The sequence below is a fragment of the Corythoichthys intestinalis genome, chromosome 3 (assembly GCF_030265065.1).
Source record: "Corythoichthys intestinalis isolate RoL2023-P3 chromosome 3, ASM3026506v1, whole genome shotgun sequence".
In the NCBI taxonomy this organism is placed as follows: Eukaryota; Metazoa; Chordata; class Actinopteri; order Syngnathiformes; family Syngnathidae; genus Corythoichthys; species Corythoichthys intestinalis.
The window spans coordinates 53,900,724-53,914,352 of NC_080397.1; the positions used below are offsets into that span (position 1 = coordinate 53,900,724).

At 38.8% G+C, this 13,629-nt stretch overlaps 1 protein-coding gene across 4 annotated transcripts in view; it reads left to right on the plus strand.

Annotated features, from left to right (window-relative positions):
• The window catches only part of slc14a2 (solute carrier family 14 member 2), a 42,412-nt gene that overhangs the window by 9,512 nt on the left and 19,271 nt on the right, over positions 1-13,629 (plus strand). For 3 of the 4 annotated variants that reach the window (XM_057831500.1, XM_057831497.1, XM_057831498.1), the window contains exons 2-4: positions 3,879-4,050; positions 11,518-11,707; positions 12,729-12,857. In XM_057831500.1, the coding sequence (XP_057687483.1) occupies positions 3,894-4,050; positions 11,518-11,707; positions 12,729-12,857 (476 nt within the window). In that variant the 5' untranslated portion in view covers positions 3,879-3,893. Of the gene's footprint in view, positions 1-1,924; positions 2,058-3,878; positions 4,051-11,517; positions 11,708-12,728; positions 12,858-13,629 lie in introns of those variants that run through there. The other variant, XM_057831499.1, reaches the window with a different exon arrangement.

Genomic DNA, 13,629 nt, shown 5'->3' on the forward strand with positions numbered 1-13,629 from the left:
TTTTCCACATTCTGTCTCTCATTGTTGAGGTTTACCCATGTTGACAATTTCAGGCCTCTCTAATATTTTCAAGTGGGAGAACTTGCACAATTAGTGGTTGACTAAATACTTATTTGCCCCTCTGTAAGTTATTCTCCCAGGTTGAAAATTGAAAATAATTTCTCTGTGTTTCTTACTGGCTATATTCAGAAACTATTACTCGCACGGTCATCAAACTTGGTGGGGGGAGGGTGTAGGTGTTGGCGACAATAACGAAAATATTTCGTCAACGAACAATTTTTTTCATTTTGTTGACATGACGAGCTAAAAACGTGTCTTGGGAGACTAACATAACGAGACGAATGCCAGTTTTCATTTGGCGAGACGAGAACGAGATGAAAATTCGCCAGTTTCCGTCATAAGTTCACAATGTGTGACATTTTCTTATCGTATGTGTAGTTAGCACACATCGTAGCAGTGTTTGGTCGCGTTACTAATGTGACGTTCTGCGCCCACCCCCCTTGCTACACACACACACACACACACACACACACACATGCTTATTCACGGGTGTCCTCTCCAGGCTCGAGACTTGCCTTTATGAAACATGTCAGGTGCTGCTTCGTACGCTTTGTTTTCTTATCTTGACTAGATACAACCCCTAGCAAAAAGTATGGAATCACCAGTCTCGGACGAGCACTCACTCAGACATTTTGTCATGTAGAACAAACTCAGATAAAAAGCTTGAAAAAATAATGAATTAGTTCAAAAGTGCAACTCTTTTAGCATTCAGAAACACTAAAAGAAATAAATGAAAGAACATTGTGGTGCTCAGTAAATGTTACTTTTATAGCGCAAGTGCAGGGAAATATATATGGAATCACTCCATTCTGAGGGAAAAAAATATGGAATCATGAGAAACAAACAAAGAAATCTCTAGTATTTAGTAGCACCACCTCTGGCTTTTACGACAGCTTGCAGTCTCTGAGGCATGGACTTGATGAGTGGCAAACAGTATTAATAAATTTGGTGCCAACTCTCTTTGATTGTAGTAGCCAGATCATCCTTGCAGGACGGAGCCTTGGTGTGGACCGTTTTTTTCAATTCCCACCACAGGTCTTCAATACGGTTGAGATCTGGGCTACTTGCAGGCCATCACATTGACTGGACGAGTCTTTCATTTATTGCATTTATTGATGATTTCACTACAGCCATCTCCCCAGTGCCTTTATCTGAAATGCAGCCCCATATCATCAAGGACTGAGGGAATTTTGATGTTTTCTTCAGGCAGTCATCTTTGTAAATCTCACTGGAACAGCACCAGACAAAAGTTCCAGCATCATCATCTTGTCAAGAGTCAAGAATCTGCATTGGACAAGGTGTCAAGAGTCAAGAATCTGCATTGGACAAGGTGATGATGCTGGAACTTTGGTTTGGTGCTGTTCCAGTGAGATTTACAAAGATGATGTTCAGACCCCGCCACTAACTTTGACAGGTAAGGTTGAAAAATAAAAATTCATTCATGAAGCACAGCAACTATACAGGACCATCGAAAAATAATGATTTAAATAATATATGATAATAAATGATGCTGGAACTTTTGTTTGGTGCTGTTCCAGTGAGATTTACAAAGATGACTGCCTGAAGAAAACATCAAAATTCCATTAGTCCTTAATGATATGGGGCTGCATGTCAGGCAAAGGCACTCGGGAGATGGCTGTGGTTAAATCTTCAATAAACACACAAGTATACATTGATATTTTAGACAGCTTTCTTATCCCTTCAATTGAAAATATGTTTGTAATTTTCCAAGATGACAATGCATCGTGCCACAGAGCTAAAACTGTAAAGCATTCCTTGCAGAAAGACTCATCCAGTCAATGACAAGGCCTGCAAATAGCCCAGATCTCAACCCTATTGAAAATCTGTGGTGGAAATTGAAAAAAATGGTCCACAGCAAGGCTCCGACCTGCAAGGATGATCTGGCAACTGCAATCAAAGAGAGTTGGCACCAAATTGATGAAGAATACTCATCAAGTCCATGCCTCAGAGAATGCAAACTGTCATAAAAGCCAGAGGTGGTGCTACTAAATACTAGAGATGTGTTTTGATTGTTATTTATTTGTTTGTTTCTCATGATTCCATATTTCTTTCCTCAGAATGGAGTGATTCCATATATATTTCCTTGCACTTGCTCTATAAAAGTAACATTTACCGACCACCACAATGTTTTTTAATTCATTTCTTTTACTGTTTCTGAACGCTAAAGAGTTGCACTTTTGAACTAATTCATTATTTTTTTCAAGCTTTTTATCTGAGTTTGTTCTACATGATAAAATGTCTGAGTGAGTGCTCGTCCGAGACTGGTGATTCCATACGTTTTGCTAAAGGTTGTATTCTATGTTGCTTTAGCCTTTAAGGGTCTGTGCTGAGTGATCATCACACACTAAATGTAACTTGTAGCGTTAGCATAGCATTCGTGTTAGCATTTAGCGTGGTGAGTGTCGTCTTAAACTCTTGGAAAACTTTTTACATACAGTTTGAGGCGTCTAGGTAAGTTTAGTTAATTGAAAATAATGTGTACTGTGTACTGTGCTATACAATTATATGATTGTCTGTCAATGTTCATTTAAAATTGTTGGAGACCTTATATTTATTTATTTATTTATTCATGGACTAAAACTTTTGAAGTTTGCAGATGAAAACATTTTGACTAATTGTTAACTAAACCTAAACGGAGACGGAAACATTTTGAAATGACTAAAATATGAGTAAGAATAATGAGTAGGGCTGTAAAACGATTACAATTTTTAATCGAGTTAATTACAGCTTAAAAACTAATTAATCGTAATTAATCGCAATTCAAGCCATCTATAAAATATGCCATATTTTTCTGTAAATTATTGTTGGAATGGAAAGATAAGACACAAGACGGATATATACATTCCACATACTGTACATAAGTACTGTATTTAACATTCTTTTAAAGCGATCCATGGATAGAAAGCCTTGTTGTTCTTAAAAGATAAATGTTAGTACAAGTTATAGAAATTTTATATTAAAACCCCTCTTAATGTTTTCGTTTTATTAAAATTTGTAAAATTTTCGATCAAAAAATAAACTAGTAGCTTGCCATTGTTGATGTCAATAATTACGACATGCTCACTCACGGTACTAAAATCAGTCGCACCCAAGCGCCAGCAGAGGGCGCCAAACACCAAAAAACAAGTAACAAGCGGACATTACACTGTACTGTCATTTTAATCTGTTTGAGTGGGGCATGTGCGTTCATTGCGTCAAATATTTTAACGTGATTAATTAAAAAAATTAATTACCGCCCGTTAACGCGATAATTTTAGTCTAAGTCTAGTCTAAATCTAAGACGAAAATTAAAAGGGGTGCCAAAAACAACTCTGGATCGGTCAATAAATGCCCCCAATATTGACAAAAATATTATATGAATACATGGATTCAAACTATTCCGATTCCATAAAAAGGATTCAAAGGGGTTTTTCTGTCACTGTAGCGGGCACACTGAAAACTATTTCTAGCTTATTGGGTACTCCTGACTTACAGTATTTGCTATTTCAATGTAATGTTTACATGCATTATAGTCTGCCATAAAATGTCCTGTTATGGTTAACCACTGTAGAATTTTGCATACTGCTTGTGTATTAGACGAGATACATAATTCAAAGTAATTTAATCGAAGCAGTTTTGCAAGGACTAATATGTTTAATTATTTTGTAAGTATTGGAATGTACAGTATTTGTGACAGGTTGTTTCCTGGGGATTACTAAGATCTCTGAGTGAGCCGCTCACAGCCACTTGCCTTCGGTGATGAATGTTGTAAACGTGTGAATTCTACATTTCTACAACGGAGCAATTTGCAATTGCAGGAACTGCTACCCCTAATGGCACAACCTGACCTGAAGCATGAGAATGACAAGCAGGCGGAGGCCGCTGTCCAGGCAACACGACCCACATGCCTTCAGAGGTCCAAGGCTCGCTTCCTTAAAGGGGTCTCCTACTTCTCTGGAGATATGGCAGTTTTCGCAAAGTGGATGGAAAGTAAGTTTGATTTCATAGCTAAAACAGAATGCATAGAGAGTAGGGCTGTTCGATTTTGCCAAACAAGAAAATCCCGATTATTTTCTAACAAACTCGACCTTCTGATACCGATTAGGATTTCTTGGGAAAATAAAAATGCTGAAAAATAAAGTACACGTAGTCCCCGGGTTACGAACGAGTTCCGTTCCTACGCTGGAAACGTAACCGAAATTTCCACGTAAATCGGAATTAACCCTTTAAGTAAATCTTAAAATAACTATGCGAAAAGTCCAGAAGTATTGTACAGTAATTTTCGGACTATGGGCCGCTACTTTTTTCCCTCATTTTGAATCCTGCGGCTTATAGTCCAGTGCGGCTTATATGTTGATTAATTTGGGTTAATAGCTAACACTTTATTTGACAGCGGCGTCATAAGACTGCCAGAAGATAGCCATAACTATGACATGACACGATTATGAGCATCGATGAATGCTTATGTCAGATGTCATTAACTGTCATCCGGCAAATTATATCACCAACTCTCTGTCCAGCTCGGATCTTTTACATACAGTCAAAAGTGAGGTAATTTGACATCTTTCATAAGCATTCATTAATGCTCATGGCAGTGTCATGTCATAATTATGATGGTCTTATGACAGTCCTATAGCGCCACAGTCAAATAAAGTAGCTAACTAGCAATTAATGAAACAACTGGAACAGCAACTGAAGAAATTATTAGCACAGAACATGAATTTTGAAGGTTATTTACATCTGTAGAGCTGCAATGCATGCTAGGAGGCATGTTGGATCACAACAGTGTTGAAAGCAGATGGCAGTAGAGTTTCACTGTCTCCCCCATTTGGAAAATGATGGCAAAATGATGCTTCTTAAATAATGAAGCCTTGCAGCTAATTGGTTCAAGCTTTGCAGCCAGTTGGTTCAAAGCTTCAAAATAATTCATTTGGTTTTATGACTTATGATGCCGCTGTCAAAAAAAGTGTTTCCCGTTAATATCTTTTGATGTAAATATCCCATAATACAGTGAGCGCAGCTGCGGTTTATAGTCCAGTGTTTAATGATGGAGGATACACTGCCCTCTGGTGGCAGCGTTGGGTCTGGCTGGACTGTTGCCTTTTATGACTGAGAAGCAGACTCAAACATCTTACATGGATACAGGATAGCTGCGTTGTGGTTTGGCCCACACAAGGCTGTAAGTTGTTTCAGCTAATATATGGTTGTGTATGCATTTGTAATTAGGTTTGCAGCTATAATTTGTGGAGTTACGTGTGAGCGATTTGCTATGAGTATTGTAAATACGTTAGCATTCGCAGCATTGAAGCTAGTAGACCTTTGTTAGGCAAATTAGGCTAATTTAACCCTTAGATGCATTAGTGGGTCAAAAAATGACCCGGTGAAGTTGTTTTCTTGAAATATCTTAAGAATGAAAAATTGTTATCAATTCATATTTCAGGTATTCCTCAAAAACATGTTCTTGATATAATGCCATCCAAATTTTTATGAACTATGAACATTTGAAGAAATTGTCATTTTTGTATTACTACTCTAAGCTTCCACAAGTGGGTCAAAAATGACCTATATGCATTTTCTATGGAATCCAATGGCAATCTTTCATTCTTATCAACTTTGGCTGTCAGGAATAAATTTACCGTGGACCACACAGACTAGGTATGTAAAAAGTGACATCCCTTAAGAAGATTATTTTACACAGCAAGAGAGTTGATACGTGTACAGTAAGTATTATGTCCATAAAGTATTTTGTGTGTGTGTGTCTTTCTATTATTATTTGTCAGCAAATTAACCTACTTCATAACTAGCTAGCTAACTAAGGCTAGGTTCACACCGCAGGTCCTAATGCACAATTCCGATTTTTTTGTCATATCTGTTTTTTTGGCGTACCCGTTCAGACTGCCTTTGTCCATTGAGCCTGTTCAACTATAACACATGCGCTCTAATCTGCAATCCGAGATGCGCTGAGCAAACTAGCCCGCATGCGCAGGAGCATAGAGAAAACCGAGCATTGTCTGGCTTATTCTGAACCCATTTTATTTTTTTATGACTGTTGTCAAGCCCGCTCCTTCCCCAAAAGCCGCATTCAAGCTAGGCGCTAACGCTAATGCACAGCTGCACTGCTACCGTAGCACCCTGTCTCTCCCGCTCTTTGCTGATGTTAATTGCTGCATGAATTCCAATTTGGGGGACTTTACAGTTCGGACTGCAGCCACATTCTGGAAAAATGTGGCCCGGATGGGATTTTAACCACATACGAAAGTGACCTGGATCGAATTTGAAAATGGTCCACTTTTCTGCGACTTTTCCCGTTCAGTTGAGTTGGAAAAACACGAAAAAATCGGATTTGTGCTAGATTTACAGCTGAAATGGTCCTACAGATGTTGGATGATGGAGAGGCAGTGACAGGGTTGGACTCAAGTATCTGAAATTTCTGATGATGAGGACCCAGACTATTGTCCAAGTGGCAGTGACAGTTGTCCACCTGGAAATCCAACTGAACAGGATCAATGTGACTTATAAGATTCCACTTATGTGTCCTCTGAAGAAGAAAGTGTCCAAATCATGGCCAAAAGAATGAGTTGGCAGGGTTCTAGAGAGAATTACCTCCCACCTAGGGAAGAACACAGAGCCACAATATCCTCAGAAATCGGTGAGTGCCTCCACAAGGGCTTAGCACCGCTGTCTTACCAAAAAGATGCATGGGAGCTCTTCATCATTGATGATAAAAAACAAGGAAGGATAAAGTCTATTGCTGTTCTTTTTTGTTTTGTTTTGTTTTTTCAAAAAATTTTAATTGAATCATAAAGATATTTCAAGCATGAAATCATTCTTGTGTGGCCCTAAACATCATACTAATTAATATACAAGTGATTACTCTTCACCAAAATGGCATAAACACACATTGGTTCTAATATGGGTCATTTTTGACCCACTTATGGAAGCGTGTAGGGTCCAGTAACTTGTGCATCTAAGGGTTAATCTACCAAATTTACATATTGATCAGACTAGATAGACGTTTGAACATCAATGGTTTTGTGTCAAGTGTTTTATTGCTAAAATACGTGTCGTTTTCAACATGAGCGTACATACGTATGTGTGTTACAGCTTTACAAATTGTCAAAAGTAAAGGAAGAGCCTTGTTTGTTGTCTGTAAAGCTGAAAAACTTCGCGTTTAGTGAGGACAGAACACATCCTGTAAATTTAGTAAAGTCAAAAATAAGATACTGTGAGATACAATAAGGTACTAACTGGAGGCAAGGCAAGGCAAGGCAAATTTATTTACTGTATATAGCACAATTCAACACAAGGCAATTCAAAGTGTTTTACATCACATGAAGATCATAAAAATTACATTTAAATCAATACAACGTAAAAACCAAGACAATCAAAATAGAAAATAAAATTATACTTAAAAATTGCATTTAATCACAAATAGAATAAAAATAAATAAAAATAAAACAAAAACTACTACTACTAATAATAATAATTGAAATCAGCAATGGAGATAAGCACAAGAGGAATAGAAAGCAAGTAGATTGAAATATGTAGACAGTTATGGATATGCAGTGCTAAACAAAAGCACTTTTAGCCCTGATTTAAAGGAGCTAACAGTTTGAGCATACTTCAGACGTTCAGGTAACTTGTTCCAGAGGTGAGGAGCATAATAACTAAATGCTGCCTCACCCTGCTTGGTTCTTGTTCTTGGAACATGCAGGAGACCGGTTCCAGACGACCTTAGGGGTCTAGATGTCTCATAGGAATCTAACAAATCAAGCATGTATTTTGGTCCAAGGCCATTAAGTGTTTTGTAGACGAGCAGTAGTATTTTATAGTCTATCCTTTGACTCACTGGAAGACAGTGTAGCGATTTCAAAACCGGTGTAATGTGGTCCAGCTTCCTTGTATTTGTGAGGACTCTGGCTGCAGCATTCTGTACTAGCTGCAGCTTCCTGACTGATTTTTTATCAAGACCCATAAATATACCGTTGCAATAGTCCAATCTGCTGAAAATTAATGCATGCATAAGTTTTTCCATGTCTTGTTGAGTCACAAGCCCCTTAATTCTGGCTATATTTTTAGGTGGTAATAAGCAGATTTAGTGACGGACTTTAGATGGCTATCAAATTTTAGTTCTGAGTCAGTAATTACGCCAAGGTTTCTGACTTGATTTGTAGCTGTAAGTGACATTGTGCTAAGGTGCCTGCTTATCTTTGACATTTCCTTTTTTGGCCCAAAAATGATCACTTCTGTCTTCTCCACATTTAACTGGAGAAAATTCTGGCACATCCATTCATTGATTTGATGAATGCAATTACTCAGGGAGACTAAGGGACTATAATCATGTGGGGACACAGAAATGTACAGTTGTGTGTCATCTGCATAGGTGTGATAGGAGATGCCATACTGTTCCATAATCTGAGCTAGGGGAAGCATATAGATCTTAAATAAGAGTGGTCCAAGAATTGACCCTTGAGGGACTCCACACGTGAATTTGGTTCGTTCTGACTGATGGTTTCCGATTGACACAAAGAAATCCCTATCATGTAAATAGGATGTGAACCACTGAAGAATAGTGTCAGTAAGCCCTACCCACTGTTCCAATCTGCTGAGTAGTATGTTGTGATCAACCGTGTCGAATGCGGCGCTGAGATCCAATAGGAGCAGAACAGATGATTTGCCTGCAACGGTATTCCGACGAATATCATTTAGGACTTTGATAAGCACGGTCTCGGTGCTGTGTTGTGGCCGAAATCCAGACTGAAATGAGTTAAAAAGATTGTTTTGCATCATAAAAGTCTGGATCTGTTCCAACACAACCCTTTCGATAATTTTCCCTGGAGACAAAATGGCGGACGAGACTCCTGCTGCCTAAAGTCGAAAACGTGTAAGTCGAGTACTTCGTAACCCGTGGACTAGCTGTATTTGGAAATTATTCTATTTAAACTTATTTTTTCTTTATTAGAACAGAAAGTGCCAGTGAATTTAACTCTGTTAATACACACAGAATAATCCCTTGGGATTAAGATCTTTTTTGTCTATCCAACAGACTCTAGCTCTGTTCTTAATTAAAGCAATAATGAAAGAACAAAGTGCATATACCAGTTGAACCAAAATCAAACATGAGAAAAGGTAGTCAGTCAGTCTGTAAACCAAATAGTCTGTCAGCAAATCAGTCTGCAACCAGCTAGCCAGCCAGTCAATCAAGTCAGTCAGGTGAAGTGGGTAGGCAGCCAGGTACAGCCAGGTAGCCAGATATTTTTTTGTTATGATATGTTAAATATTGCTATTGATCCTGAAATATAGGCGATTATCTCTGCATTGGATGTTCTTTGTGCATCTAGTGTAAAATCTGAGAATTTTATAGCCATTTTAAGTTTTGTTATATTTATATTTTAAAAAATCATTAATCGGGATTTTATTGGGGAATGACTTTTGAAATTTTTATGTCACTGCTAACGGAGACTCAAGACTTAAAGAGCATACGACAGGAGAAAAAAAGTCTTAAATAGCATTATTATGTGAATTAGAATCATATTTTGAGAAGATTCGACTATATACAACAATTTAGCAAAGCACAGATGACGAGAAATTAGTCTTTTAATCTGCCGGTTAGCCACGCCTACCATTATAGGGCTCTAGCGTCCCCAACAGGTGGATGACGTCAGCGAGAGACTGGGCTCATCGGTTTTACCATACAGCCCATTGAGGGGGAATTATTCAGAACTAGGAAAACGCAACGAAGAGAGCCGCAAAATGTCATTGTTTCAGTCTCTCTACTCCAATATTTTTACAGGATATTCTTTTTATCCAAGTATTTTTCCCCAGTAGCTAAATAAATGGCTTGAGAAGGACAAGTCAGCTCGTCGGGGGGGAACTATTCACAACGAGGAAAACGCGACGAAGAGATCTGCAAAATGTCATTGTTTCTGTCTCTTTATCTTCAGTATTTTTACAGGATATTCTTTTTATCCAAGTATTTTCCCAAACTGCTAAATATATGGCACGGTGATGACAAATAACAGTCTTGTGCTAAATGGAATATGAAATAATAAAAATGCATTTATTCAGGACGACATGGCAAAATTACTCCATAATGGTCAAAACTGTCGACTTCACCTTTACTGTCACCCCTCCCGAATTATATTTTATGACACCTAAATTGGACATATGTCATTTCCCTTCCCCGGCTTCGGAGAATGTAAACAAACCAAGAGGCGTGACAGCTAGCCGACATGCTAACCCCAACCGAGTGATGTTTCAAAGTCTTCGAAGCAGAAAATCACACATAACTAGCCCGGATTACTTGACATGACGACTGGGTTGTCGATTGTCTTTGCGGATCGGCAAACTGCCCGGCGGAGAGCAATTTACAGCTCGTTCTCCGGATGAGGGCGGCTGCAGTTGTTGTGCAGCTAATGTGCATGAGGAAAGCTTTTTACATGCCTATCAATGATCAAACGTAAGTAGTCCTTTATTTAAAGAAAGTTTGTAGTGTTTACTTTGTAATCGCTGTATTCGTATTTGACATAATACAAAACAAGATGTTTACTCACTTCCTCGTAAGTCCAATGGTCCCACAGTAGTAGGGCTTGTTTTGGCCAATATCCACAGTGAATGGGAACCTTTTGAAACTCCAAAAAGGCGCACACGCCGCTCCTTCATACAGCAAGATTTTTCTGCAGCCGTTTGGCTGGCGTGATGCGAAAAATAAAAGTATTAATCCACAAAATCAGCTGAATCCTTAGTCCTCATGCACAACAGTAGGCTGTATAGTGAAGAGGAGTCCTTCTCCCGTACACGTCATAGCACCCTCCTCCTCAATACAAGACCGAAGCCGGAAGTCACTCATTTTCATGGCGCGGGATTAAAAAAACTAAATAAATACAGCGATCGCTTCCACACATATCCAAGCGGTCCATATCATTCAGGAGCATAAAATACCGCGTGTATTATGAAATAAACATGCTTTTTCGTGTCACATGCACTTTAAGGAAGGGGCCTGTTTTGGTTTTATGTCACTATCGGCTTTGGTTTTGAAAATATTTGAATTTTAATTTTTGAAAATAGGCCCCCTACGGATCTGCCCCCACCCCCGTGGCCCGTCAACTGATAGTGAAGTCTATGCTTAAGCAACAAAAAAAAAAACAATAACTAAATGAAAAAAGCAATAACTCCCAGTAAAGCTGAATACTTTTTCCAGTACTTGTTTTTTTTAACCACTGGTTGACTTGAAATTTTTAGACAACTGATGTAAAGGATTCAGGGTCGCCATGGTAATGTTGATGTCAAAATTCAACTTATTACATCAACAGACTAACATGAATTTCACGGTTTATTTAATTGTTATTTTATTTCTACAAGTAAATTCATACTTTGATACGAGTTCTGGAGTATGTGTCCTGCGAATGACAGATTTAAGATACTGAAAACATGCTATCTTGTTTCTTTGTCTTGTAGAACAGTTTTTCTTGCTACAGTTGCTGGACTGGGTCCTACGTGGGGCAGCCCAGGTCATGTTTGTAAACAACCCGCTTAGTGGCCTCATTATCTTTGCCGGCCTCATCCTGCAGAACTACTGGTGGGCACTCAACGGCTTTGTGGGAACTCTCTTTGCCACCATTTCAGCACTCATTCTGCAGCAGAGCAGGTTAGTGCATTCACTCATCCGGGTTTTCAAATAAAGGTGCATGCTGTTATAGATGCATTCGGGTAAGAAAGCGCATGCAGATGTAAATTCCCTTTGAGGGCATACTGCACCTTTACGCCACAGGTGTCAAAATCAACGCCTACAAAATCAACCACGTCATCTGTCCGTCCGGTGTCGATCAGCTTATGTCACAGTGGGAGGGAAGGCAGCCAGCTGGCGGAGGTGATGATCAGCTGACTGGAGGCTTCTCAAAATAAAACAACAGTTAAACGGCCAGGGCCGTCACAGCTGCAAAGTTTCATTGCTTGAAGAAGCTTCATTTGGCCATCACTGCTCCCTTGGGGGAGACAGTCAACCTCTGCTGCCACCTGCTGTCAACACTTTTGTCATCCAACATGCCTCCTAACATGCATTGCAGCGTTACAGATGTAAATAACAATCAAAATTTCTATTCCGTGCTAATTATTTCTTCAGTTACTGTTCCAGTTGTTTCATTAATTGCTAGTTATGGTATTTGGTAACACTTTATTTGACAGTGTCGCCATAACACTGTCATAAGACCATCATAATTATGACATGAATGCTTATGACAGATTTCAGATGACAGATCATTTTGTGTATCTGGCGAATTATCTCACTTTTGAATGGATGTAAAGATCTGAGCTGGACATAAATGGAGTTAGTGACATAATTCATAATGTCATTAATGACAAAAATAGTTTCATGTCATAATGATGACGGTCTTATGGCAGTCTTATGACACCGCTGTCAAAGAAAGTGTTACCTATTAAACCAAATAAAGAACAAATAAGCCGCACTGGACTAAAGTGAGGGGAAAAAGTTGAGGCTTGTAGTCCAAAAATTACGGTACATAATATTAAATAAATGTAATTAATTTATTGAAATAACTTTGGGGGAAAAAACAATGAGTTTAATATTAATATGTGGTAAATAGTATGGTATATGTACTTTATGAAACGTTTGGACTGTCGTATCGGAATAAAAAATACTATATTTTCAGGGGTGCAATTGCTGCAGGACTCTATGGATACAATGGAATCTTAGTTGGCTTGTTGATGGCTGTCTTCTCCAATGCCGGAAACTGGTACTGGTGGCTCTTGCTGCCGAACATCTTCATGTCCATGATGTGGTAAGCAGTGTTGTCACAGATTACTTGAAAAAGTAATTTAATTACTGATTACTGATTACGCCTAAAAAAGGAATCTAGTTACTTTACTGATTACTTCATTATCAAGGTAACTAAGTTACTTTAAAAGTAACCTATCAGTTACTTTTTACCCATTTTTCTCCCTTTGCCACCTCAACATAAGAATGACAACAGAAAAATATCATCACATGTAATTGACTTTCCGATGATTGAATTTAAAAGGGGATATCAGAATTTCGTGCTAGCTTAGCCACCCCGGTGCCCTGAAACTAACAAATATCTGACAGAGTGCTTGGAATTTGTTGAAATCAACTCCACCGACCAATTAAACCCTGCTACCTCTAAGATAAAGCCTAATGTCAAAACTTCTGAATTTCGGGTTATGGTTAACAGCATATCAGTGCTAATGTAAAACAATGCAAACTGACTGCACAAAATTGCAAAGGTGGTGGTGGGCGCAGATGCGCGTGCACAACCCGGAAGTACTCCTCTCAACACACACGCAGTCAAATTGGCCACAAAACGTGGCGACAACTAAGAACTTTACACTCAATCGGACTTACAACACATCCCACAGAGGCTAAATGAACACATCACCTCACGGCATAAATGTGCAACACGCATATGATGTAAACAAAGCTTGCCAACTTGGAGCGATGACTGCCCTTCGTTGCTATGGCAAAGCTACGATACGGTCGCGCATGTAGGGGGTCCAACCTTTTGCTGATACCCTCCAGAATGAAGGAAAAATACT